This window comes from Semicossyphus pulcher, unplaced genomic scaffold (assembly GCF_022749685.1).
Source record: "Semicossyphus pulcher isolate SPU_LCO1_2020_fin unplaced genomic scaffold, fSemPul1.0.p SCAF_8, whole genome shotgun sequence".
In the NCBI taxonomy this organism is placed as follows: domain Eukaryota; kingdom Metazoa; phylum Chordata; class Actinopteri; order Labriformes; family Labridae; genus Semicossyphus; species Semicossyphus pulcher.
The window spans coordinates 2,858,705-2,883,558 of record NW_027211759.1 but is presented as its reverse complement, the minus strand read 5'-3'; the positions used below and the strand labels follow the sequence as shown (position 1 = coordinate 2,883,558).

At 43.3% G+C, this 24,854-nt stretch overlaps 1 protein-coding gene across 6 annotated transcripts in view; it reads left to right on the top strand.

The window, feature by feature from the left end:
• cadps2 (Ca++-dependent secretion activator 2) overlaps window positions 1–24,854 on the top strand; it is a 190,534-nt gene that overhangs the window by 117,496 nt on the left and 48,184 nt on the right. For 3 of the 6 annotated variants that reach the window (XM_069685872.1, XM_069685873.1, XM_069685870.1), the window contains exons 12-16: window positions 648–652; window positions 2,270–2,406; window positions 11,610–11,797; window positions 21,678–21,779; window positions 24,437–24,500. In XM_069685872.1, the coding sequence (XP_069541973.1) occupies window positions 648–652; window positions 2,270–2,406; window positions 11,610–11,797; window positions 21,678–21,779; window positions 24,437–24,500 (496 nt within the window). Of the gene's footprint in view, window positions 1–647; window positions 653–2,269; window positions 2,407–7,253; window positions 7,264–11,609; window positions 11,798–21,677; window positions 21,780–24,436; window positions 24,501–24,854 lie in introns of all 6 variants that reach the window. The other 3 variants (XM_069685871.1, XM_069685869.1, XM_069685875.1) reach the window with 2 other exon arrangements.

The window sequence follows — 24,854 nt, the reverse complement described above, 5'->3', positions numbered from 1 at the left end:
AAATGGCAGCGTTAATAAAAAGCAATCACTAATGCTCGTCTCGGACACGAGGCCGCGGGCGTCGCAGGCGTGGAAACTGCGCCGGCATTCTTCAGCGAGCCTTGGTCTTTTGTGGGGCCATGTGTCACACTCAGAAACTTCCCATCCCGAAATGTACTCCCCTGATAAAGGCAGAATGGAGAGTGTTAGGCTTTTCATTTGGTGGGGCCATTAACAGGAAGGCCTGAAAGGACTGGAAATGAACCCATGTTTGCTCAGGCAGGGACGCCCTGCGCCTCTTCTGCTTCTTTTATTTCTCTGTTGATTCTTTTGACGCTGACCCCAAAGCCCGTTATCATCTGCTGCTCCGGGCGCTGCGCGGCCAAGCTGCAAGAAGAGCTCCATTATCAGCAAAAAACTACAACACTGTAACAACAACAAGCACTGAAATTACTATGAACACACACTTTAGCTTATTTTGGATCAACTGACATTAACTTTGGTCAGGGAGCCTTTAATGCATGTTACTCAGCACGTCTTCTCCCTGCTTTCCTGTCAACTCTCTATTGTTAGTATTTAATAATAATAATATTATATTTTATTAGTATAGCACTTTAAAAGGTACTCAAAGGCACTTTACATGATAAAAAGAACAATAACAAAGACAGTAAAAGTGATTAAACTGTGTAAAGCAATCAAAGTACAGAAATAACAGTTAAATATATATATATGCATATTAAAGAAAAAAGTTACATTTACGTGCCCCAAAAATCTTAAACAATCCAGGTAAGATCCTTTCTTTATACCAGAATCAGCTGTTACGTCGCTCTCCTTAAAGCCACCAGACCTCACTTAAACAAACACAAATTTAAGCTTGCAGAATACACACGCTGCTGGTCCACTGCTGCCTCTATCGCAAAGTTTCTTTGAGTGATACTGCGTCATTGGTGTTTAAATGGTTAGCTTGTACCCAACACAATATTTGTATAACACAAAAAAAACCGAACACATCGAAGCAGCGGTAGACCAGTAAGTCGTATGTTCTGAGAGGGAAAATGACTGGTTTTGCTAATGGAGTCTGGTGGATATGAAGAGAGCGATGAAACGGCTCGTACAAAAGGTCTATCTCTGCAGGGATACAAATCTGAGCCTGTCGGTCAACTTTTTAGTGGACGGACTTAGATCAGAAACATTTACGTTGCAGGTGTTAAAGCTGCTGTGAGGAACTTTTGGTTTGTGTTGATTTTGGCGCCCCCTGTGGACAAAGCCGTACCTCTTATCTCTTTGCTGATTTTGTCCTGTACGTGCTTCAGTGGTGGGTTTTAACAAAATATCTCTCGTATGAATCACTCACTTAAATCTTTGCTCTGGAAAATGTAAACAAAGGCAACGTGAAGTTAATCGCTTCGTCTGACACCTACCCCCCCGCCAGCAGTTTCAGGCATGTAAAATAACTTTATAGAAATAATCAATCTTGTCGCTGATGGTCGGGTCTGCTTGTAGCTCATACAGAGTCATCAGAATTAATTTCAGTCTGTTTCATAACCAGCAAAAAAATCCAAATATGTGTAACTAGATCTGAGGTACATAAATACAAACAATTTGGATTTGCTGATGAATTCAAAGAGGACATTCAGCGCTCTAATATTTTATTTCTCAAGTAAAAGAAGCAAACTTTACTCTTCAGCTTTATAAATGTGAGATTCTTGTATCTCTGTAGAAATGATGCCTGGTCTCCTGCTGCAGCTTCTCTCCTCCCTTCCTGGCTGGTTTTTCGTCTCTGTGCGTCACTTCCAGTGTCGTCCTCTCATGTTGGCGAGTGTTTAGTGTCAGCTGAGAGTACTGACAGCTTCACAGAGGATCTGTAGCCAACCGAGGTGGGAACTATTAACCACCGCACTGAGAACTGACACTGCCAATGTAGTCGGATCTGTGTGTGTGTGTGTGTGTGTGTGTGTTTACACTTCAGTTCACTGCCGAGCTCACAGAGAGGCGTGAATGATTGTGAATCATTTACATGCCACCTCTGAAGCTGATGGGATCACGAGCAGGAATCTGTGCAGTCATTCAGCTCAGCAACTTTTCTTTTGTTCATCTTGCTCTTTATTTTGCCTCCTTAAAAATGGCGCCTTAAATTCACTTTCAGCGCACAATTAACATCCAATAATACCCTTCAGTACTGGTGTGGCCTCCGAGTGATGGAGGACAGGAGGAACACCTACAGCTGATGTTTTATCCATTCAGGCAATCTTTGTCTGAACTCTAACACGCCTCGTTTTCTCCCGTCCAGGTCTGGATCCGTCTCAGCGTCAGGGCGTGGAGGAGCTGATCTCTGCAGGTCCGTCCCGCTTCGAGCACGCCGCCCTGTTCACCATTTTACAGAAAAGCACTCTGCAGCACCGCATGAGCGACTCCTTCTCCTGCCTGGTACGATCACACAAACACATCAGCCAACACACTCCTGTTTTTGATGTCGATCATTGACAGGAGGAATATTGTTGATGACGGTTGAGTCTTTGGTGTTCAGGCTACCTTTAATTTCTTAGCTTTTTAGAGAGATGTGAACTAGATCTGGTTCCTGGATAAAGAACGTGTCTTACTGGACAGGTGAACATACTTGAAATGAAATCAAATAACATAAACTATAAGAAAAATCTATGGATAGTATGGATATGGATAGACCTTCTAGAGAGACCTGTGTACATATACTGTTCCAGACATACATTTTCACACTTATGCAAGTGTCATTGCAAATATACAACATTTAGGAATGTGTGAGAGTACACAAAAGTGACAGAAGTTATGAGGAGTTGGGGAGAAGTTGTGACATGCCAGAGTCCAAAACGAAAAGGAGAAAAGGAGGTAAGAATGTGCTGTGAGATGTGTTGTACCTTCTGCTACAGTAAGAGCAGGTGAATATTTATCTTAACTTGCTGAAGTAATTAGTCTTTTTGAACTGAACTGAATGTCTCTGGGTTTATGGGTCTATATCTTGCACATTATCTGTTATGAATTATTCTTTAGTTGTGTATTTATTTTGTATTGGGTTGTTCAGTCTTCATTTCCTGCTTTACTTCTTTCCTTTGTTTCTTTTCCCGCCTTTGAGCTTGTGTGCTGCCCTCCTTGTTTGCTGTCAGGTTTGAAGTCGATGCAGACTAAGAAACGGTATTTATTTAACATAAAAGGCAAAAATCAAAGGCGTACTGTGTGAGAGTCCAGGCAAAATTAATTAGAGGAAACAGGATTGGCAAAGGTTTCACAGTGATCAATCTCAGATCCCATCGGCTAAAGTCGGAGACGATATCGCCTCTGCCGACACTGGTGAACGCGCCGGGCGGTATGCGATAATCGTCTTCCTTTTCTGTGTGCTGCACTGTTAAAGAAAGAGAAACCGTTTTCTTGTGATTTACTCGTTACTAACGGGTCTTACCTTAGCCGAAGAGAAACGGGGGAAGCCAAAGACTAAATACACAGGGGGCAACCAGGGACAGGTGAGACTGATCAGCACAGGTGATAACAATGAGATCAGGGCACACAAAAGAAACAGGAAAGCAACTCAAGAGACAAAGTAGGAAAGACTCTGAACACTGAATTAATTAAATACTAATGAAATAATTAAATAATTATTTCTCACATTTTCTAGACTAAATGAACGTCAGAAATGTATAATAATTATATATAACCACGACTCGGTGCAGAAGCTAAAGAATGCGAATAAAAACTCCTGAAGAGGCGTGACACACAGAGCGCTCTCTCTCTCTCTCTCTCTCTCTCTCTCTCTCTCTCTCTCTCGCTCGCTCGCTCTGTGTGTGTAGAGCCTGGGGGCTCTCTCACACTGATTGAGGGGATAAACGCTCTAATCAATACTTTCCAAATAGGAACATGACCCTCATAGAAAACTGCTGGGCTGACTCAATAGACGGGGGGAGAGAGGAGGGGTGAAGCCTAAATAAGTGTGTGTGGAGAGGGAGGAGGGGGGGGCTGAATGAGCCCAATCTGTGTTGTGTGCAACTCAGCGAGGACCATGAACCCCACATGGAGGAGATATGATTCACATTTACGTCTGTGTTTCTGTTGTAAAGCCTGACGCTTTCTATACTTCGCTGAAGTGGACGCATCTGAATCACCAGCCTTGATTTAGAGTCTTCGAGGAGTTTGGAGAGAGCAAACGAGAAGATAGAGATTACAGAGAACAGTATGTGACTGATTTCATAATCCTCCATTGACTTTTATTTTGTAAGATGACTCTGTGATCCTAACCTACAATAGACGAGAAAAAACTTTTAAAAGACTAAAGTCAGTTTCAGTCAGCTTGGTTAAACGGTTTCTCAGGATTTGATCACCTTTTAAAAAGGCCTTTAAATGTTTCAAAAGGTGTAAAAGAAACACGACAACATGAAAGTGACATTATTACATTTTAACTGGGTAGAAAATAGAAATAGGATTAAATAGAATAAGACGGACTAAACACTGGCATAGACATCACAGTGCAGTGCAGGAGAGTTATAAATTGTCGATGGAGTCTGGTAACTTCTGTCCAAGTCCAAGGCCCTAATTTAAAAGTGCCAGGATTTGGAACAGATCTTTTGTCACAGAGATGAGGTGCATAAGAACTGAAGTAAACAGGCCTTTGTTAGACCATCTTAAAGGTCTGAACGATCCATAAAGGGGCTGCACAGTGTTGCTAGAAGGTCACTGGTTAGAACTCCGGTTTGTGCAAGGTGTGCCTTTCTGTGCGGAGTTTGCATGTTCTCCTTGTGCATGCGTGGGTTCCCTCCGGGGTCTCCGGAGGGAAGACATGCTTGTAAGGTTAATTGGTGACTCTAAATTGCCCGTAGGTGTGAGTGCGAAAGGTTGTCTGTCTCTGTGTGTCAGTCCTGTGATTGACTGGCGACCAGTCCAGGGTGGACCCCGCCGTTCGCCCAGTGACACCTGGGATAGGCTCCAGCCCCCCGCGACCCTGAACAGGATATGCGGTGTAGATAATAGATGGATGGATGGATGTCATTACAATATAAAGATATGACAACTGGGCTAAAGTTCTCTCTCTTAGTATTTTTAAAGACCTTACCTGCAGTGCTCTAAAGCAGGTGCCAACAGACGGACACAAGGTTTTTATTTTTTAAAGACTTCTTTAATTCTTTAGGTGATAGTCGACTTTGTCATTGTCTTTTTTTGCCCTTTTAACTTTATTTTCTGGGGAGGGCGGTGGATAGTGTCGGAAACAGAGGAGGGGAGAATAGGGGATGGCAAGCAGCAAAAGGCCCGGGGTGGGAGGCCGCCAGTTTAGCCGCTGAGCTAAGCCTATGCTTGTATTTGTTTTAATGTGGATGTTAAAATTTTGATCTGAGGCCATGACTGCACGAGGATTTCTTGTTGGTTTGAAATTGACTTTAAATTTTTCTCTTTTTGGTCAAAAAAAGAATCGTTTTTGTTTGATATGAATTTTACGTGGTAATTTTGGGACGTCCAATCACAGACCTGTTCGTTTTTCATTCATGCGGTCATTATATTGTGATATTGATTAAGAAATATGTGTCATCTGCATAATAATGGTAAGGGATGTTGTGGTTTCCCATAATCGGAGCGATGGGGAGCATGTAGAGGTGAAACAGAAGAGGCCCAAGAATGGAGCCTTGGGGAACTCCACAAGTCTTTCGTCTATACTTAGATATGTAGTTTTAAATCCACACAGAGTCGCCTTCCTTCAAATGGGATTCAAATCACTTTAGCACTGTGTGAGAAAGTCCCACTAAGTCTTCCAGTCTGTCTTGTGATTGCTGTGGTCAGCCATGTTGAAGAAGAAGGCTGAAACGTTACTACTGTCTGTGTTTGGGTAGATTTCGGTGCTGTGGTGTGTTTTAAATCCTGACTGTAGAACCATCAAAATTGTGCGAAGGGCCTAGAATGTGTTTTCATTTGACAATCACATGACATACACCAGCGCTGCATGGTGTGCATGTTTATCCCATTTGATATGTAGTTTTATGGTTTTCTTTTGAATCCAGCTAACCACAGTTTAATGGCACCTTTCCATTTGTCCTTCTGATGTGATCCATTCCAAATTTAATGTAAAAAAGCTAAATATTTATAGTGGACACTTTAAAAACTTCATAGCAGTATGTAGATTATCAGTCACTCACTGAAGCATGAACTAAAACAGATTTTGAGCAGTCAGGTCTTTCATGCGCTGCGTTGTGCTCTCGTCTTCTAAAAGCAGCAGAATGAGGAGATGTTCACCAGAGTGACATCTGTTCTTCTTTCATTTCTCTACCTGCCTCACCAGGACTCCTTCCAGCTCTGCAATTAGACCGATCCATTCACACCGCCCCTCCAGCTCCCACTCCTCAGCCTTTTGTGAGAAACTCGAAGGCTTTGTGTTCCAGCCTGAGCCCCTTTTCACCAAACAGTTTGAGAAAAGGCCAGTGCCTCGGCGTGGGGGACATCTGTTGAGAAGTGGTTTGGATTCATGTCATAGACGGGGTCATATTTTATTCACAAAGAGTTGAACCCAACAACAACAACAGTAATTAGGCAGAAATTTGGTTTGTAGCTGGGGCCCAGAGTCCTGCGAACAGGAACATTGTAGTTCTCACTGATGATTGAAGGGTTAAATCCCCCAGTGAGTTTTCTGATGCATCCAAGTAGGTGGTAAAATTAGGAGAAGGAAGTTTTTGAATAAGCTTAATCCCAAACCAAAAGATAGTCTGGTCCAATCTTTGTAGCAAGAACTTTAAAGAAAGTGTTACTTAAGGTAAGCAATAGAAAGAAAGCAGTGTTCATATCTCACATCACGGATATATAAAGAACCCAAAGACAACATTTCCACCTAAATGTGTTCTACTGTTACTTCTGTGTTAAACTTACCCAACAGTTGCGCATTAAGTTTCCCTTAGCCCGGACTCTGTGCTGAGTCTTAACCTCGACTTTCCTGGAAATTGAACTATACATCGTGGCACATGGGATTGAAACCACTGTGAGTTGGTGGCTTTGTAGATTTTCACCAAACTACTGATGACTCTGTGCTTGATGCTAATTTGTAGCTAACTGCTACAGCCATTTGGCTTCCACACAAGGTTAAAAGCCAAATGGTTAAAAACCCTTACTAACTGTTGTCCATCATTAGAGGTCCCAAATCCTGTACGATCCCACATTTCCAGTCACTTTTGTTAAAAGTATACAAAGAAGTTGGAAAAAGCAACACAGCGGCATAGAAACCACTTTGCCAAGTATAGCGACGTGTAGATTCAGCACATAATAAAACAGTGAATCAGGTTTAATGTGGTATTCGCACCTAAAGTCGCCCTTCATTCGAGGTGTTTAAGGTGCAATATGGTTAAAGTGTTTTATTGCAAAGATTTGATCAACGATGTTCACCAGAATTGCAAAACCTCTCTGTGATGAATGTTGAACTCGTCAGTGGTGCATGTGTGGACTCTGTGCTTATGTGGTGTAATGGCTGCTAAAGCTAAACAATATCCTTAATCAGCCTCTTAAACAATTGATTTACCTTTAAGATTTTCTCTTCTTGGACTTTAGCACAGCAAAACACATCTTCTATCGTTGTATCACACATAAATATTCTGGATGTCTTCATTTCAGACACATTTCTCTAAATTTCAGTCCGACGTATTTGCTAACTTTGGGATCTGTCTTTAAACAAACGTCTGCAGGAAGACTTGTGCAGAGCTTGAGTGTCAACTGACGAGTTTATCGATCACCAGCAGCTTGTCGCTGTCCCGGGACCCCCCGCCCTCCTTAAACATCTGACAGGTGAAGCAGAAGCTAAAGGGTCATAAGATCATGGAGAATGTGCACTGAACCGCACGACATCTGAAGACCAATATTTCCCTCTCCACGGTCTTTTAATCCTCAGAACTGTGACGTTACTCTGCCCCACTTTGGTTTCCTGTCTGCCTTCACTTGTTAAACCTCTGGAGACGTCTTTATTTTGAGCCTCCACCTTCACTTTTGGGGGTCACCGACGCATGTGTGCTGTTTGAGCACGCTGCTGTCACATTAACTTCCTGCAGAGCCTTTATACACGATATAATTACTCGGATGTATGCATCCACACGGTTCAGGCCTTCACTGCTTTAGATGTAAAGCGTTTACATTTGTGCCAATTAGAGCAATCTGCAGAAGAAGAGTTCTCCAGTGTGCATAGCAGTGTTAACACGGAGAGATGAACGCTGACCTCGAGTCCAACGTTGAAGAGATTTACACATATTTGTGTTTGTGCTCTGCGGTTAAATCGTGCAGTGATTGTTTTTAGCAAATGTGAAAATAACTCATCACTCTGCTGCCGAACAGCAGAAACATCAGGACTTAAGTCACACCATACTGAAGCTGAAACCTGGGTCTTATCTGTAAACATGCACTATTGAGATTAAACAGTGATCAAGGATGAGCTCAAACCTTTTTCAAGGCCACACCATCCTTTAGCTTTTAAAATATTTAGACGATTTAAAGCTGGAGGTACACAGTAGGCAAAGACAGATTATATATCTGTTTTTAATTTTAAAATACTTTAGTAGTTAATGACAAAATGCTTCACAAAAATAAAATCAATGAAGACAGATGAATGAGGTAACGCACAGTTCCTTCGTTCAGACCCCAAAAACCTGCAGACAGAACTGGTTTTGCGATGTCTCAGACACAAACTGATATTTGTATATTTTAGTGTGTTTTTTATTCAATGTGTTCATCAAGCTTGTGACAAAGTGGCATTTCTCCTGCTGTTGGGGGTCTCAAGAATTTTTGGAACAAATCAGATTTCATGAGCCAAAAAAAGTAGTACAACCCCGAGGTCAAACCTGAAGAACCCTCCATGTTTTCCTCTCTCAGCTTCCTGTCGGGCGTCTGGAGTCAAGTGACGAGCGACGAGCAGAGGTGGCCGTTGATTCGGAGCCACACGCCGCTTTCACTTTTTTAGGGGTCATGTCTCTCCTCGGAGCGAGGCGGCGGACGATGCCGCTCTGACACAGAGACGGGCAGCATCCGCCGACGGAGCTAACGAGGCAGTCGGCTCGTTAGCCGCTAATTGAGCGGTCAGCGCCAAGACTGGAGTTCGCCATCTGTTTGTCACAGAGGAACATCTTGTCGCTTCACGCCCGTCGACAGGCCCCTCTCTCACTCTGTGGTGTGATATTAATAGCTCGAGCTCACAGACGGAGTGAAAAACGAAGAAAGGAACCGAAGAAAACGACAAACAAACTGAGGAGTGGAGAGAAGGGGTGAGAGGGGAAGAAGGGGAAGGAGGGGGGAGACACTAAAAGGCCTGCAGACGAGGAATCTGCCAGGTCCAGTTAACCCCGACAGGAAGCAGCATGTTCGCGAGAGTCTAAATAAAATACTGGAAATAGTGATATCTCAAGTCCTTAAATGATCTTTGATGCAGTTAAACAGAAATCATTTCTTAGACGGGACATTAAACCTTAAATGTCTCTTTCATTTAATTATTATGAAAAAGTATCGACTGTTTAATTCTGTCAACAGAAAGGACTGACGTATAATCCCATCTAAAGCCTGGCCCTCACTAAAAGATGTTTAGAATCCTAACAGATGTGTGACATGTGAGAGAGCCCACACATGACGACAAACAATGATCGATTGAACAGTTTTGTTCCTGTAGTGTGTGGAGAGCACGTTGTGACACAAACAGCACAGCACACACTAACACATTCATTCACCAACAACCAGAGAGTCCGACTCTCACAGCTGGAAATCTCACTAAATCTCTGGCGCTCAAACGTGACTTCAGAGTAAACAAACATGGCGGACGACGGGCAGGAAGAATTGGTGATGATCAGGAAGAAAAAAGAACAAACATCGCTAACATCGCTCACACCACAGGAACATCTGAGAGATCATCTTTAGAACCATCAGAACAACAACTGATTATCTTGTAGTGTGAACTCCGCCTTAAGATGCATCACGACCCCGTCTGATCACAGAGCTTCATCTCGTGGTCGTCTTTTTTACATCACCAACATCCTTCTCTTTAACTTACTGTCCCATAGTTAAATTGTTTTAATTGATAACATTTTAAAAACATAGATTTAGTTTGATATTAGAACTGTCATATATCAATGTTCCTGATGTCGCTAAAAAACTGAATGGTTCTACAAAGACATTTGAAATATTACCCTTAAATTTGAACGTTGGTACAAAACAGAATCATTGATTATTTGCCTAAACAAGTGTCACCCTATAAATGGTAAATGGACTGCACTGAATTAGCGCTTTCTAGTCTTCAGACCACTCAAAGCACTTTGACAGTGCATGTCACATTCACACATTCACACACTGATGGTAGATGCAGCTATGTAAAGTGCCCAACTGTCAATCAGTACTAATCACATTCTCACACCAACAGTAGACGGGGTTCAGTGTCTACAACTGAGCCACAGCCACCTCAAAAAACATTTTAATACAACAGAAAGTCCCGTGCAAACACTTCCACTTTTAAAACGCTTTGAGATAAGAAAGTCAAGGTTCTGTTTTCAGACAGACTTGTCGAGACCACCTTTCTAACTTTATTTATGTAGCACCTTTAAAAACAACAGTTTACAAAGTGCTTTGACAAACAAGCAATCATGAACACAGTAGGTGACAAAAGAACCCAAAAAACATGGCCGACATTGCAAGGAAGCTGCAGCCAATATGAAGGTAAAGCAACCGGACAAAAGATAAAACACAGCAGAGAGGACGGAAAGGAATTAAAATCAGAAAATAATGAAACAGGAAGAAATGAAACAAATAAACACCACATGGAATCAAGGCTATAAAAGTGATTTAAAAGATGTCCCTGATTCTGCAGCTTGTTGTTGTAATGTAAAATATTTAACAAGTCACATTTTGAGGAAAGGACAGGTCTATGACATTTCTGCAAATGTTCTAACCAAGTCTGATTTGAATAAAGAAAAACCTTCACTTTAGAATTTAACACAACAAAAAGTTTAGATAAAAGCAAATTCAGTGTGTAAAAATATTTTCATTTCATCAAAATACTCAAAGTTTGCTGTAAAATCGACGCGTCTTTCAAACACAAATAATCTGCTACAGAAACAGAGATAAAATGACACAGTTGATTTACCGTGTGTGTGTGCGCGTGCGTGTGTGTCAGCTCGGCGGAGGTGCTAATTTGTTAATGTTCCTTCCGTGAGGAATCTTAATTAGCGCTGTAGGTTTCATGCCTAATTTAGTGATTACATGCAGGATGAGCGAGCTAATGAGCATCTCACACGCCTTCCTGTTGTTTCTTTTTGTCTTGTTTTTTTTTAAACTCAGCAGAGAATTAAAAGTTGACGGTTTAACCTTCACACTGACCGATGGCTGGTGTTGCTTTGAGCCTGTTTACGTCTCCTGTGGTATAAAGAAGCTGTGAGGGGAGCTGATGTCCAACAAGCAGCTCCTCCAAAATCTTTAGAATAAACGCCTGATGAAACGATCTCACAGACCGGAAGTGGAAGTGCTGCTAGTTTCATGCATCTGCCCAGTCAAAGCTAAATAAGTAAGGCGAGCGCTGTCTCATCTGGGCTGTATGGAAGAGTGAAGCCTCTCGTGGACGCCCTCATACTGCTTTATGTGTTCTTACAGGTCCGGTGTGTCTGTGTTCTTGTCTTCAGGGTTGGTTCAGTCCGGGTCAGGTGTTCGTCCTGGACGAGTACTGCGCTCGGTACGGCGTCCGAGGCTGCCACCGTCACCTGAGCTACCTGAAGGATCTGATGGATTACTCGGAGAACAACACGCTGGTCGACCCCACGCTGCTGCACTACAGCTACGCCTTCTGCGCCTCGCACGTCCACGGAAACAGGTACACGGCCAACACTGACTCGTTAGACCTTAGAAGTCACACAGGAGATCATCATAAAGAGATGTTGTGCAGAGGGAAGCTCCTGCCAACACAGCAGAGGCCAAGAGGTGTCACTCGACTCCATCATGAGGTCACTTTCTGTGGGCAGAAGCCAGAGAGGGATCCCGACGTGCGTAGAGGAAACTGCACATGGGATGCACGATTTTTGCCGATATCCGATATGCCGATATTTTCCCACCCTTTTTGCCGATTTCGTTATATTAGGCACATGTTTTTTTCCACCTAATTGCAAAGAACATCAGCCTTGCTGTCCATTTCGGAAATTTTTGAAAAACTGCACACACAGACAGCTTGCACCCTTCTTCACACATGACGCAAGAGTCGTGGTGCAGGCAGTGCACGCACGCTCGTGCCGAGTTAATGTCGTAGCAATCCGTCACGCTTTTTTAGGCAATCATCGAGCATTTAGGAAACTAACTGCAACTTTATAAAGAAACGTGTCGCTCCTGATGAACTCGCTCCACTTTTTCATACAGGTCTCAGAGTCCCTGTTTTGTTCTGTTAGTATGATTGTTAATGGTTTGTATGACCGTAGAAACACACACTGGTGTCACTTCCTGTTTTGTTTTTTTGATATTTAAAAATACTGCAGAACAAAAGGTTGTCACAGTGTTTGTTTTTCCACTGTCAGCCGTAGTATTTACTCCTTCCTTTTTTTTAAATCAGTTTAAGGCCCCACCAAACTCCTGAATCAGTCTCATGTTTTACCTGTGAGATGCAAGATTATCGGAGTAAGTGCTGTCGACCGTACTTCAAGGGATTTTAGAAAAGTACTTCACTTTTGTGTAAAGTCATTTCATCATCATTTTTTAAAGTATAATTTAACTGGATGAAGGATTTTATTCAGATATTGAGCTACGGCCAGACTTGCAGCTCCCAAAGCCGCACCAAAGAGTGAAGAGGAAACATCATTCCACGTTTTGTGGCTTTAAATTACCGGGAAGTTTGTAGTAAAGAGGAGGAAACCTCTGGATACTTTGGCTCCTGGTAAACACTTGATACAACAAGAGTGGACTCAGGGTCTTCTTGACTGATGATTCCTTTCCTCGACTCCTACGGCCTCTAGAGGGTTTCACAGTTTCAACGTAAACTAAAGTTGGCTTTGCTACTTCCTGAAACACCTGATTTTTCCTGATGGATCAGTCTCCTCTGCTTGTTCACCGGCAGGCCTCCACTGATGGCCTGTAAACTGACGAGATGTGAGCAGCAGCAGTCGTCTTTTAGCCACTTGTTGGCATCAGCGGTTCAGCCCTCCACTTCACTCCCAGCAGCCCCTGCTTGACTCCCCGGCTGCTAATTACTGATATCTGTGCTTTCTCTCTTTGTCGACTCATTTAGTCACTTAGAAGCGTAATGATTAGCTTCTCCACCAAATCACCAGATATAAATTGGGGGAAGGGTGGTCGGGGGGGGTACTGGAATTGGCTTTTTGTCAGTTGAAGCTGTAATTTGAATAATTGATGCCCATTCAGGGCTCCTGGAGCTGCCTGAGTGGGTGTGGATGGGAAAAAGAGGAGGCCGTCTCAGAGGAGGAGAGAAAACAAACGTAATTACAGAACTCAAGCTTTCCCTGGAGGGCTGCTCGAAGAAGAGGAACTACGTCAGGAGGCAGAGAGGACAAAAAGAGATGCTGCAGAGTGATCAGCAGGAGAGCACTTGACTAATACTTGAAGGCGATGCATATTCAGAGTGCAGCAGACTGTGCTTTTCTGCAGACAACGCTCACTTCTGACTGACGAAACAAGATGCACCTCGATTACAGACAAGTGAATATTTAGGTGTAAGGTTTTAAAGTTTGTTGGAAAGACTTTTGACCTGTTGTAGTCTGACCAGAGGATTTTGCAAAGAATATCTTGCAGGGTCACAGTTTTAAAGACTGTTTCCCATCATGCACCTGGGGGAAATTTACAAGAAGAAAAACAAACATAGGAGCAGAAACAGATGCAGCTTTTAGCCACAGCTGCCCGTGTGTCTGCAGTGTTTTGCGTTATCTGTGGTTTTGTGAGGTGGTACCATTAGCTTGATTAGCATAAAGAGCTAGCAGTAATGTAAGGCTGCTATCTGACATAAAAAGCCACGTGTGAGTGCACTTTGGTGATTGTGAAAGCTTCATAAAACATTTGAAATACATCAAACATGTGTCCCTCCTTTACCCCAGAGTGAAACTGCATCAGATGTCTGTGGAGCATCTTACGGTGTCTCTCCCCCGGTGGTGACAGCAGCTAAAGTGATGCTGAAGTTTCTTAGTTCATCTGGACGTGAGACACTTGAAGTGAAAGCTCTGAATGTGATCATTAAGGCCTGCTGTGTATGTCCTCAAGTATTTAGTGATGCAGGATTTGTTGGAGCGGCTTCACCTGAGCAGGTGACGGAGCTGTGACAGTTTGATTCCTCTTGTCCTGCTCTGTGTGTGTCTGATGAGACGGGTGCGTTTGAACTGGGATTGGGGTTAAAGGAGCATTACCAGAGCCGGGGGGGTCCGCTCGCCTCCCTCTCACCTGTCACGTCGGATCTCCTCCTCGCCGAGCCGTCGACACCGCACTGGCACTGGATGTGACAGGAGCTTTTACTCCCCCCGCCCCTCACACTGCAGCCAGAGGAGGAAGGTGACACACACGACCACCTGCCACTCAGCTTCATCTCCTCTCACACCTCTTAAGGTGAAGTGGCGTCCACCCCCGGTACCCTGCCACGCCGCTCTGCGAGCTCCACTCGTGACGACTCGTGTCAACATCAGAACCAAACAGGCGGAGGTTTGGTGGATCCCGCAGGCGGATACCGTACTTATCGTTTACACTTGAGCCACATCGAGTGTAAACACACAAACCTGAGTCCCCCCCCTCCCCTCCCCACCCCCCCCCCCCCCTCCCTCAGCCCCTGAGCGGCGCTGACAGCAGCCTCGCCTCCAACGCGCTCGCTTCATTTAGCAGCAACAATGTGTCTGAACCCCGACAAGCTGTCGCATCGCTCCCCACTCCTCCGTGTGAGCCCAAGCATGAACGCACATCTGACTGGGTTTAATGGCACAGAGAGGAGAGCTACCAAACCAAACACCACACCGGGTTGTGTTTGCGTCTGGCGCCCGGCCAACTTCTTCCTCGTCCGATTTGTTTCCTGCTGTACTTCAGTGCAGTGGAAGTGGAGGGTGTGAGTGACGTTCAGGGGAAGATTTGAGTTTCACACATCACCTGACCGCTCTTCATGAGCTCTTTGTGACGGTCAGAGAAAATATTTCTGCTCAAACACACTGAGATGATTTGATAAACCTTCCTCGCCCCATAAAAACAACATTCTGTGCTTTTGTGTTCACTTCTTCTTCCCGGACCGTCATTCAGACGCAGCAGGAAGTGCAGACTGAAAAACAGGCTGCTGAAACGATGCCTTCAGGTGCAACCTTTTTGTCTCAAAAAATAATCCATCTGTCATTTCACATCTGATTTTCAGCCGATTTAAATGAATCCATATTTGCACTATTATGATCACAGGTTGTGAGTCAGAATACATGTAGGATGATCCTTTAATCATCACTTTAAGAAGAAAGCATTGTGCTTTTTCACTTTTAGCAGCTTATGAAATTTAAACCAGCAGCACTTAAACGAACCGACAATCACCTGAAGGAAAACAGATGTTCATCATGTGACAAACATGAAACAATCATAGCCATTTAATGAATTTAAAGAGCAGCTCCAGTCATGTTTTAAGACAGATGAAATGCTCTGCTAGAAATAATAAATTGTGCACCTTGTCCTTATCCTCCCACGGCAGCTCCTCCTCCTCCATCATTAAAAAATCCTGAATCTGCATAGGCCCCGCCCACGATGCAACCGCCCCCTCCGTCACGAAAAACAGAACACGTCTCTGCCGTCATTAAGTGGCAACTTGTTGAAACTTAGCTTGCTTGAAATGAAGTGATCAGTAGAAGTAACGTTAACGTTAGCAGTCAGTGGTGAGTTTGATGAAAATGACGACGACGGTTACAGCTGGCTCACTCATCGCTGAAGTGGTTGCCATAGGTTACACATAATGATATGCATAGCATCACCCCATCCATTAACGGGATTGGCTCCTTAGGTTTGTGACGTCTCAAACCTGCCAATCTGTAAACGTGTTGTTCAGCCTGTCCTTGGTACACTGCAGTTTAAAAGCAGACAGGCCCAGCCGTGGAGATGATGCTGATGTTGTCCCTGATATGTCTTGTAGCACATAAAGAACACCACATGGAGATGTTAAAAACTTTTCACTGGAGGGGGGCTTACAATGTTAATAAAATGACCCCAAGGTCACAGGGTGAAAGTCTCAATGATGTTTAAATATGCTTTAAAATGTGTTTCTTTTTTTGATAAACTCCAAAGACTGAAAAGATTCAGTGTCAATGTAGCGTCATCTTTGTGCAGGTTATACAGACAGGTGAGGGAGGAGGACCTTTAAACAAATAGTTGATTAATGATTGTTGATTCAAGAAGCTTTGTTGATGATCACTTAATTCACTTTTTGTCCCAAAACACCAAATATGAGCTCGTTTTCAGCTTCTTCTTATTGTCTTAATGTAAAGTAAATGTATGATCGTTTGCGAGAGTTAGTCGTATAAAAGAGACATTTGAAGATGTTAGCGTGGACTTTTGGAAACCGTGATGGACATGTTACTATTTATGGCATTGTGTTGACAAAGAAAGTAGGCTAATTAAGACAATGAGATGTCTATGCTTTAATGGAACAACCTCAAAGCAATTTAGAGGAAGTTTATAGTTCTAAAAATCACACGTTTCTATCTTTTAGAAAAATAGCAATAATAAAATGTTGATGAGTCCAGCTCCGCCTCTTTTACACTGACGCCATAATGAGAAGCACGAGAGCTGCAAAACTGATCAGTCTTATTTCCTGTCACCTCGCTGCTCATGAAGCCAACACTGATTGTTTGAGGAAGAAGAACGACCGGGATTACAGGACAGCTGGCAGCGAGTGCTCAGGAGCCTCGGGCCATCTTTCCCTCCATCTCTGCATCCCTCCGTCTCTTCCTCCATCAGGGGCCTCGCTCTGACTACAGCCCTCACATCTTCATTTGTCCGTGCGGGGGCCCGGAGCGAGCGGGGCCCTCAACATGAAAGCAGCTTTTCTTGCCCTTACATGAGTGACTCGCTCCTCCCAGCGACTCTGCTGCTTTATGTTCCCGCAGGATTAACTGGTGCTTGTTAAATAGGGGGCTGTGGGAAGTGGAGGGGGTGTGATGGGGGCGGGGGGTGGAGGTAGGTGGGGGTGGTAATGAACTGACAGATTTGGGGAACAACAGGGTTTAGAAGTTGTGCTAACAAGTGCTGTTGTGCAGAGAAAGCTGCCTCTCATTACAGAACAAACGGAGCAGAGTGGAGCTGAAGAGAGGCGCTGATGTTCTCACACAATCAACGACCACTTCCTGTTGTCATCCTGCACCTCTCCTCCACCTCTGACCCCCCAGCCCAAAACTCCACCCTCCAAACAACCAACCTTTAACCCCCACACACCAACCTGTGCAGTTTGTCTGAAAATGATCAGACCCAAAAATAAATGTCTTTAATGTTTAAATCGTTGTGTTTGTCAATTCAAATAAATTCTGATTTAATTTATTATTTTATTTAACTTTGACACACTTTTCATTTTCATGTATTTAATGTATTTATTTTTTTACAATTTATTTAAGTGTAGAAGATGTTTTTATTTTTTGTACTTTTATTATATTCTATCATTTTCAGTTCTTTATATTTTATTTTACTTTTTTATTTATGTAATTGTATTTCTTTTTTAACAAAATGCTATTTTTCTATAGTTTTATTGAATGCAGTTTTACATTTTCACAAGTAATTAATATTTTTTTCTATATTATTCATGTAACAAAATTTTACATAATTTACTGTTTTCAATTGATGTAATTTGTTTTATCTTTATTTCATTTCCAGGCTATTTAGTTTAGTATTTAGTATTTCATGTAATTTTACATTTGACATTATTCTTTAAAAATTATATACATATATATTTAAAATTATTATTATTTTTTTTATTATTCTTGAATATTTTAATTATTTTATTATTGTTTTTATCATTTTATTTTTATTATTTTTTTATTCTTTAAGACACTTTTACTCGAGACACTGAAGCATTGTGTCTACTCTTACTGCATTATATTTTCCATTGTTATTTTTTATCTTTTAATATAAATTATTTGATGACTGAAGCACTGCATATTCATGAATGTAATTTCTGTTGTTTTTATTTTGCTTTAATATTCGATTGAGTTTCATTGTTGAAGGCTGCTTCCTGTCTTCACATCGGTCACATATTTCAGCGTGGTCAGAGTTCTCCTGTAAAAACACTTTGATTCAAAGTGCTTCACCTCGCTGGTTGAAGAAGATTATTATTCCCATAATTAAAACTCACGGGAGGTTAATCAGCGGCTGCTCAGTATCCGCGCCTCGCCTGCCTCCCTCGCTGTCTGCTGCTTCTTTTTCTCGTCACGTTTTTTTTATGTTGCGACGTTGTAGATTCAGGAACACGCGGCGAGGAGCTCGGCGGAGTTGTTGGTACTTGAGGCGCGGCGGTCAGGGGCTGAACCAGCGAAGGCTTTTATAAGAACAACTCATTAACAGACAACCTCCTCGCTTCTTCCCTCAAGCGACCGCGAGTGCCGTTTGGAGAGGGTGCTTTTCTCTTTCAGCCGCGCACAGAAAGCCCAGAAAGTCAAGGCTGGTCGCTCTGGGTACTGATTGCATTTTTTCCCCTTTTTTGCCAGAGTGCCTATTCAGACGAAGGCAAGAAGGGAATGAAAGCTTTACAAACATTAATGAAGCGCTCAACTAACAGTTCTCTCTTTGTGGACTCTCCTCCTGCCGGCCGGATGAGCTGTGGAGGAGGAAGAGGAGCCTGAGCAGCTCTCTGTTTGATTGGTTGACTCCGGGGTCAGTGTGGAGAGTTTGGCTGCTTTATCACAGAGTTTGGTGAAAACAAGTCAGTCAAACTTGTCGGAGCGAGAAAGAAACCGAACACAGAGAAGCAGATTGAGCTGTTTTCTAAGGCTTCACACTTTGTTCGCTTTCATATTAAGAAACAAATGAAGATTCCTTCACTCATTTCTTCTCCTCTGGGACCTTGTCTTGTGAGGAAGTGTCGACAAAGACGTGCTGAGGTGCCGGCAGCATCAAAGATTCGGTCTCCAGAGTTCATGGTTCACATTTCAAATTCTTATAAGCTTTATTTGAAGAGAGAACCAGCCCTTCATAGGAACCAGAATATCTTTAATATAAGGAGTCGATGTTATCAAATTGTACCTCCCATACACTAAACACGTTTCTGTGTTTCTTTTTTTACAATCGCTTCAACTTTCAATCACTGAACAAAACTCAACACACATGCTTCATTAAAAGTCCTCTAACAGTCGATGTGTGTTCTCTCTGACATACATTTCCTTGCTCTGTGTGAGCGTGTTACCTCTCCCCTTTTACATGTTGCTAAATCTGAGAACAGCCGAGGATATAAAACTGCTTTTGTCCAGATTTATGTTTTCTAAAATGAACTGCGGTCCTGAAATAGAGTTTAAAAGAATAACAATCCCACTCATTCCTCGTTCGCCTGTCAGAATAACATCTGCAGGAGGTTGCAGACTAGTTTACTAGAAGCACAAACTGTATATAACAGTGGGTTCACACTGCATGCCTTCATTTTCATTTTAAATGCATGAGAACAGGTTAAAGCCTTGACATGCGGCAAAAAGAAGAAGAAGAAGAAGAGGGTCGTCTATTTTTGCTGCAAGCTGCGAGTTCTCGGCCTAAATACACTGAAAATGAAATGGAAGTCGGCGCCAGCCGTCCTGTAATCCCGCCCGTTCTTCATCCTCAGCTACTGATCTGTGAATATTTACATCTCCTGCGGTGGAGTCTGTCACAGGCATGGAAAGTAAAGTACGTCATTACGCCAGGAGTGTTTGTTTTAAGTAAAAGCCCAGCCGACGTGCACCCTTTGTGAACACCTTGACGCAGCGAGCCGGAGCCGTTCTGAGACTCAGCCGCCACGCGCTGCTCGTGCATGCAGCCTGAACCGGCCGTAAAGGTGGAAGTCACCTTAAACCTCCATCCCAATGTCCAGCAGGGGGCGACTCCACTGGTTGTATTGAACTCTATGAGAAAGTGAGCCTACTTCTCGCTCAGTAAAAATCAGTTACCCAACAAGTTACTGATCTCATTCGCTCACCTGTAGTGATTTGTTTATATGTACATTGAACACAATGTAAAGATTTCTTGTATGTGTCCACAGCATGATGTTAGTCTGTGAACAACGGTCGCATTTACAGTGAATGTGATGATAAAGCAGGTGATGCGTCAGAGCGGGGTCACCTTGTGATGGACAAATTGTAAACACAGCAACCTGTCGTTTAAATCCGGTCACTTCTGACTTCAAAAACAAAGATGGAGATGCGATAACAAAATGTATTATGTTTAAAGAGCTGCTTTGCCGACGTTGTTTGTCTTTTAGTGCGAGTTCACCAGCCGTGTTTAGTCAGATTGAACCGAACCCTGGAGCGTTTGTCCCCTCGGTCCCTTTCCGAATGAGCCATGGTTCCGGTTTGATTCTGGTGAGAACGTAAACCGACTTAAAACTGTGCATTGCAGTGATTACGGGTGCTGACACTTGCAGAGACAGGAAGCGAGATGAGCAGAGGACAGTCGTGGGAGAGCGACGAGGAAATAGAAATATGGGCTGACCCAAACTATTTCACAAACACTCCTGGAAACACACGAGAACACGGAGGTGTTCAAACGGTTCAGTGAGAACGTAAAGGAGATGGAGCTGATCGATCTGTGGAACAGTGTCGGTAAAAAGTAAAAAACTCCGACATCAAAACCTTGAAGTCTGCGATCATGTCGAGTGTGATCGATCAGTGTGCTCTCTCTCACGGAGTTTACCAACATGGACATTCTGACCAATCAGAGAGCAGTTTCCTCGCGCATCAAAACTTTGTGTTCGCTGGTAAAAGCTGCCGAGTGAACACAAACCAACCTCGAGGCAAAATGTAACTTTGTAACAATCTGGTCTTTGATTTGGATCAAACAAACAGACTTTAGGTGTGAACGCGCTCTGAGAGGACAGTTCACACATGTTTGCACTTGTACTGATTTAAATACAGTTCACTTGACTGCATCCTGTCTGTATTTTGAATCTGTATTTCCTGCATTATAAAATCTGCAGACAGAAAACGTGCAGGATTCTCTCCTCTGCCTCACACACCAAAAGATCATTTGCAGGTAGATTTAAAAAATCAGAGATGTGAGCCAATCCAGCAAATAGAATTGTTTGAACAGTGGCATCATCGGTTGATGGTCTAAGAAACAGTTCAAATGACGAATATTGTAATCTTATGAATGTCCAACACATACCGACGTTTTGTCACGGCAGCTCTTTGTCGTCTTACACAGACCCACGAGGTCGCATCGTTTCGGCACCCTCTGGTTCTTTTTAGTGTTTTTGTGTTAAAATGAACTCAACACTGACTCTTTTTGTTTCACACAGGCTGAAACCTTGTTACAGGGTAAATGTCCTGAGTGGTCTAAGTCCAAGAGAGCTTTGTCGATATTTAAACTTCGTCACCAACATGCTAAAAGGCTAGAGCAGGTGGTCTGGTGTATCTCGTGCAGACGCCTCCAAAATGTATTAAGATGACCTGGGTTATAAATGAATTCAATGCATTGTTTTTTATTGGTATTAGTAGAACAGTAACATCTTTATAGCTCCGGTCTGTGAGCTCTACCTGAATGTTAAAGACGGCTGAGTCCTGTGTGTGATGTCTGTGTGTCGTCAGGCCTGACGGGATGGGGACGGTGACGGTGGAGGAGAAAGATCACTTCGAGGCCATCAGGAGTCGCCTCATGGATCTGCTGGAGAACCAGATCACACACTTCAGGTACGGACGTCTTCTCAGCAGAACCACAAACAACTGAAGTCTTGAAGTTTTCGTGCTGTTTCATGCAGATATTTGTGTTTGAGATATCTCCCTCCTCCTGTGCATACTGGAGGTCAATTTAATTTAGTTTGGGCGGCTAAGAAGATTGAAATTAAGAATTAGATCAGCGTCTGTCCTGTGTTTAGGTGTGTTGTCAGTTAGAGTTACACCGTAGTTCGTCAGTAAAACTAAAATATGATTGTTAAGAATGAAATGAAGCTGAATGTTGACATTAAAGTGTAAAGTCTCCGAGACAGAAACTTTGAAAAGAACTCCTGAATAGAAATGTCAAAAAAATACATCTTAACCTCTGAAGCACGTCAGCATGTTTTTATAAAGCCTTTAAAAACCAGCGGGATGCTCCTTTAGCTCCATCCTAACGAGCCGGGGCAGTCTGGGTATTTTTAGCCCAGCAGCAGCACACAACAGGTGCAGGACTCGCGCTGACGGCGGCTGATGGGACCTCCCTGCATCTGCGTGCTGCTATTCAGCACCGCCGCCGCCGTGTGAACGCATTGTGAGCGCGGTGTGAAAGCGACAGCCCCGAGACCTTGAGCAACACTCGTCTGAATGGACCTGTGCCATTAACTGTCCCCGAGCCCGGCTCTTTAGACCCTTCACGCCTGAGAGGGGCCCTCCATCTGGCCCCTGAGAGGAGGGGAGGCGCCGAGGGGGGTGGGGGGGGTCGATCAGCGGGAGTCATTACTAACTCACCTCAACAAGAGGCTAATGCTGGTAAACAATGGCCGGGACAATGCTGGGATTATGCTAATGTGGGACGAGACAAGAGGAGGATTCCACAGTTCAGATTAAAGCAGTTAAACTTAATTATTATTATTCTGTCGGTCACAGGAGGGAGCTCGGCTAAAGATGACTTAATCACTGTTTGCTTTCACCCACAAGCAGCCCAGTCTGTCCGACACTTCAGAGAAATGTGCTGCGTCTTGTTTGTTTTAGTGACATTAAAGTTCCCACATGGACTCCTTAGACTCCAAGTTTACACGACGAGGACCGGATGGAGAGGTGGTTTCATTTTTACGCTTACAAATGGCCTCTTTTGTTTGCAGAGCTCGAAAGAAACTAAAAAAACTGTTTATTTCTTCAATATTTTTTAACTTTGAGCTTAATATTTAAATGATTGTCGGAGTACCGGAGAATGCTTTAGTGTAGCCTTGTAAAAAAACCTGGGCAGCCCTGTATCTGTGTTATAGTGGAACAAACCTGTGCTCCACTCTTTGTTTTCAAGCTTTCCCACAGATGCTGTTACACTGCTGCAGGTGTTTGCTCCCACTCAGCTGCAGCAGCATCAGTGACATCCAGCACTGATGTTAGGATGTGAAGTCTGGCTCAGAGTCAGTGTTCCACTTCAACCCAAAGATGTTGGAAAGCACTGAATGTTAGTTTATCCACACCAAAGTGGGAAAGCATTTGTTTTATGGAGCTGGCTCTGTGCAGTTTGTCGTCCGAGTAGTGTTGACCAATCACGTGTCAGCAGGATGCGTTGTGTGCAGGTAGAACAAAAGCAGGCAGAATGTAATCCACCGTAACAACATCCCGGCTCCCATCAGCGTCATCCGACGACGATTTAGCTTTTTTCTTAATCTCTGTAAACAGACATCTGCAGCAAGTTCAGCAACAATCTGCTCTAGATCTGAATCTTGCATGCATCATAAGTGATGGCTCCGCCCTCCGTCTCATGTTACAGTAGTGTTCTTCTCCTCTTGAGGACAGACCTGACAAAGCTTCATGTTGTTCCTAATCTGCATCATGATGTTGTTCTTTCAGCAAACTGAAGAGCCGTTAATTAAAGTCGATCACAAGAAAATCTGTTTCTGTTTGGGCTTCATCCCGCTGCAGTAAGCCAGAGTGCAGCCTCTGTGTAACTTCCTGTTTACAGTGAGACTGAGACTCAGCACAGACAGATGAACGGGCGCTCCTCCGGGGGATGGGACGAACCAGGAGATGACAGCGTTTATTTAGCAGACACATCTGGAGGGAGAATTTACCTTTGATCTGAACACACGGTCGCTTCTTGAGCTGCTGACTGGATTCTAAACAAAGCAGCGCACGGAGAAGGAAGTCTGGGCTGGAAGTCGTTCTTTGAGGGGTTCTGAGTTTGAGCTCATCAGCTTTCATCTCAGGACCATTTAGCTTTTAATTGAACTTCATAAACAGACATCTTCAGAAAAAATAAATTCAGGCTTTTTGTGATAAATAAAATGAGTTTTTATTGAAATGAACATCAAACACTGGTGACTTATTTTCAGGAGGACACAGTATTATATTAAAACAAAATAAGCTATTTTTGAACCCATTTTGACATCAGTGTGACGGGGCCGAACATCTGCAGGTTTCTGTCCATGAATGTGTGACCTGAGTGTCCGAGTGTCTTTGTTTGTTTAGTCCCGTTCGCTCGCCCGCTCTCAGACGAGCTGGAGGTGAGAAAAGCTTCTTGATCAGTGTGATCAGATGAAAGGAAGCAGCCATCTGTTGAAGCCCTGACGTCTTTCTGCCGCTGCCTCCACCTTCCCATTCTTCTTCTTCTTCTTTTGTTATTCACTCAGTTGTCCTTGAGATTGTTTCTAAATGTGATGACCGCCCACGTTTTGCATCTGCAGGTACTGCTTTCCCTTTGGACGACCAGATGGGGCCCTGAAGGCAACGCTCTCGCTGCAGGAACGGGTACAGGAGCACGTTTAAATACTTCTGTTCTGGGCCCTTATCACTCGAGCGCTGTAGGAAGCATAAACTGTATTTCATTTGATAAATTGTACTGAATCAAAACATTCATGAGGCATAGAGAGGAGGAGAGGATGTAAGAGCTTGTTACATTCTCTCTCTCTCTCTCTCCTTTACAGCTCAGGTGTTTATTTAGGTTATGTATGATTTTAAACGATGCAAAAATGTATAAGTAGCCTAAATATTCTTAAGATATTAACTATATTATATACCTTTATTTGCATTGGACCCTGACATGCAACTTGCAAGAATTAAACGTGATGTGTTTGTAGAATTTAAGCTTTTAAAGTTCCATAT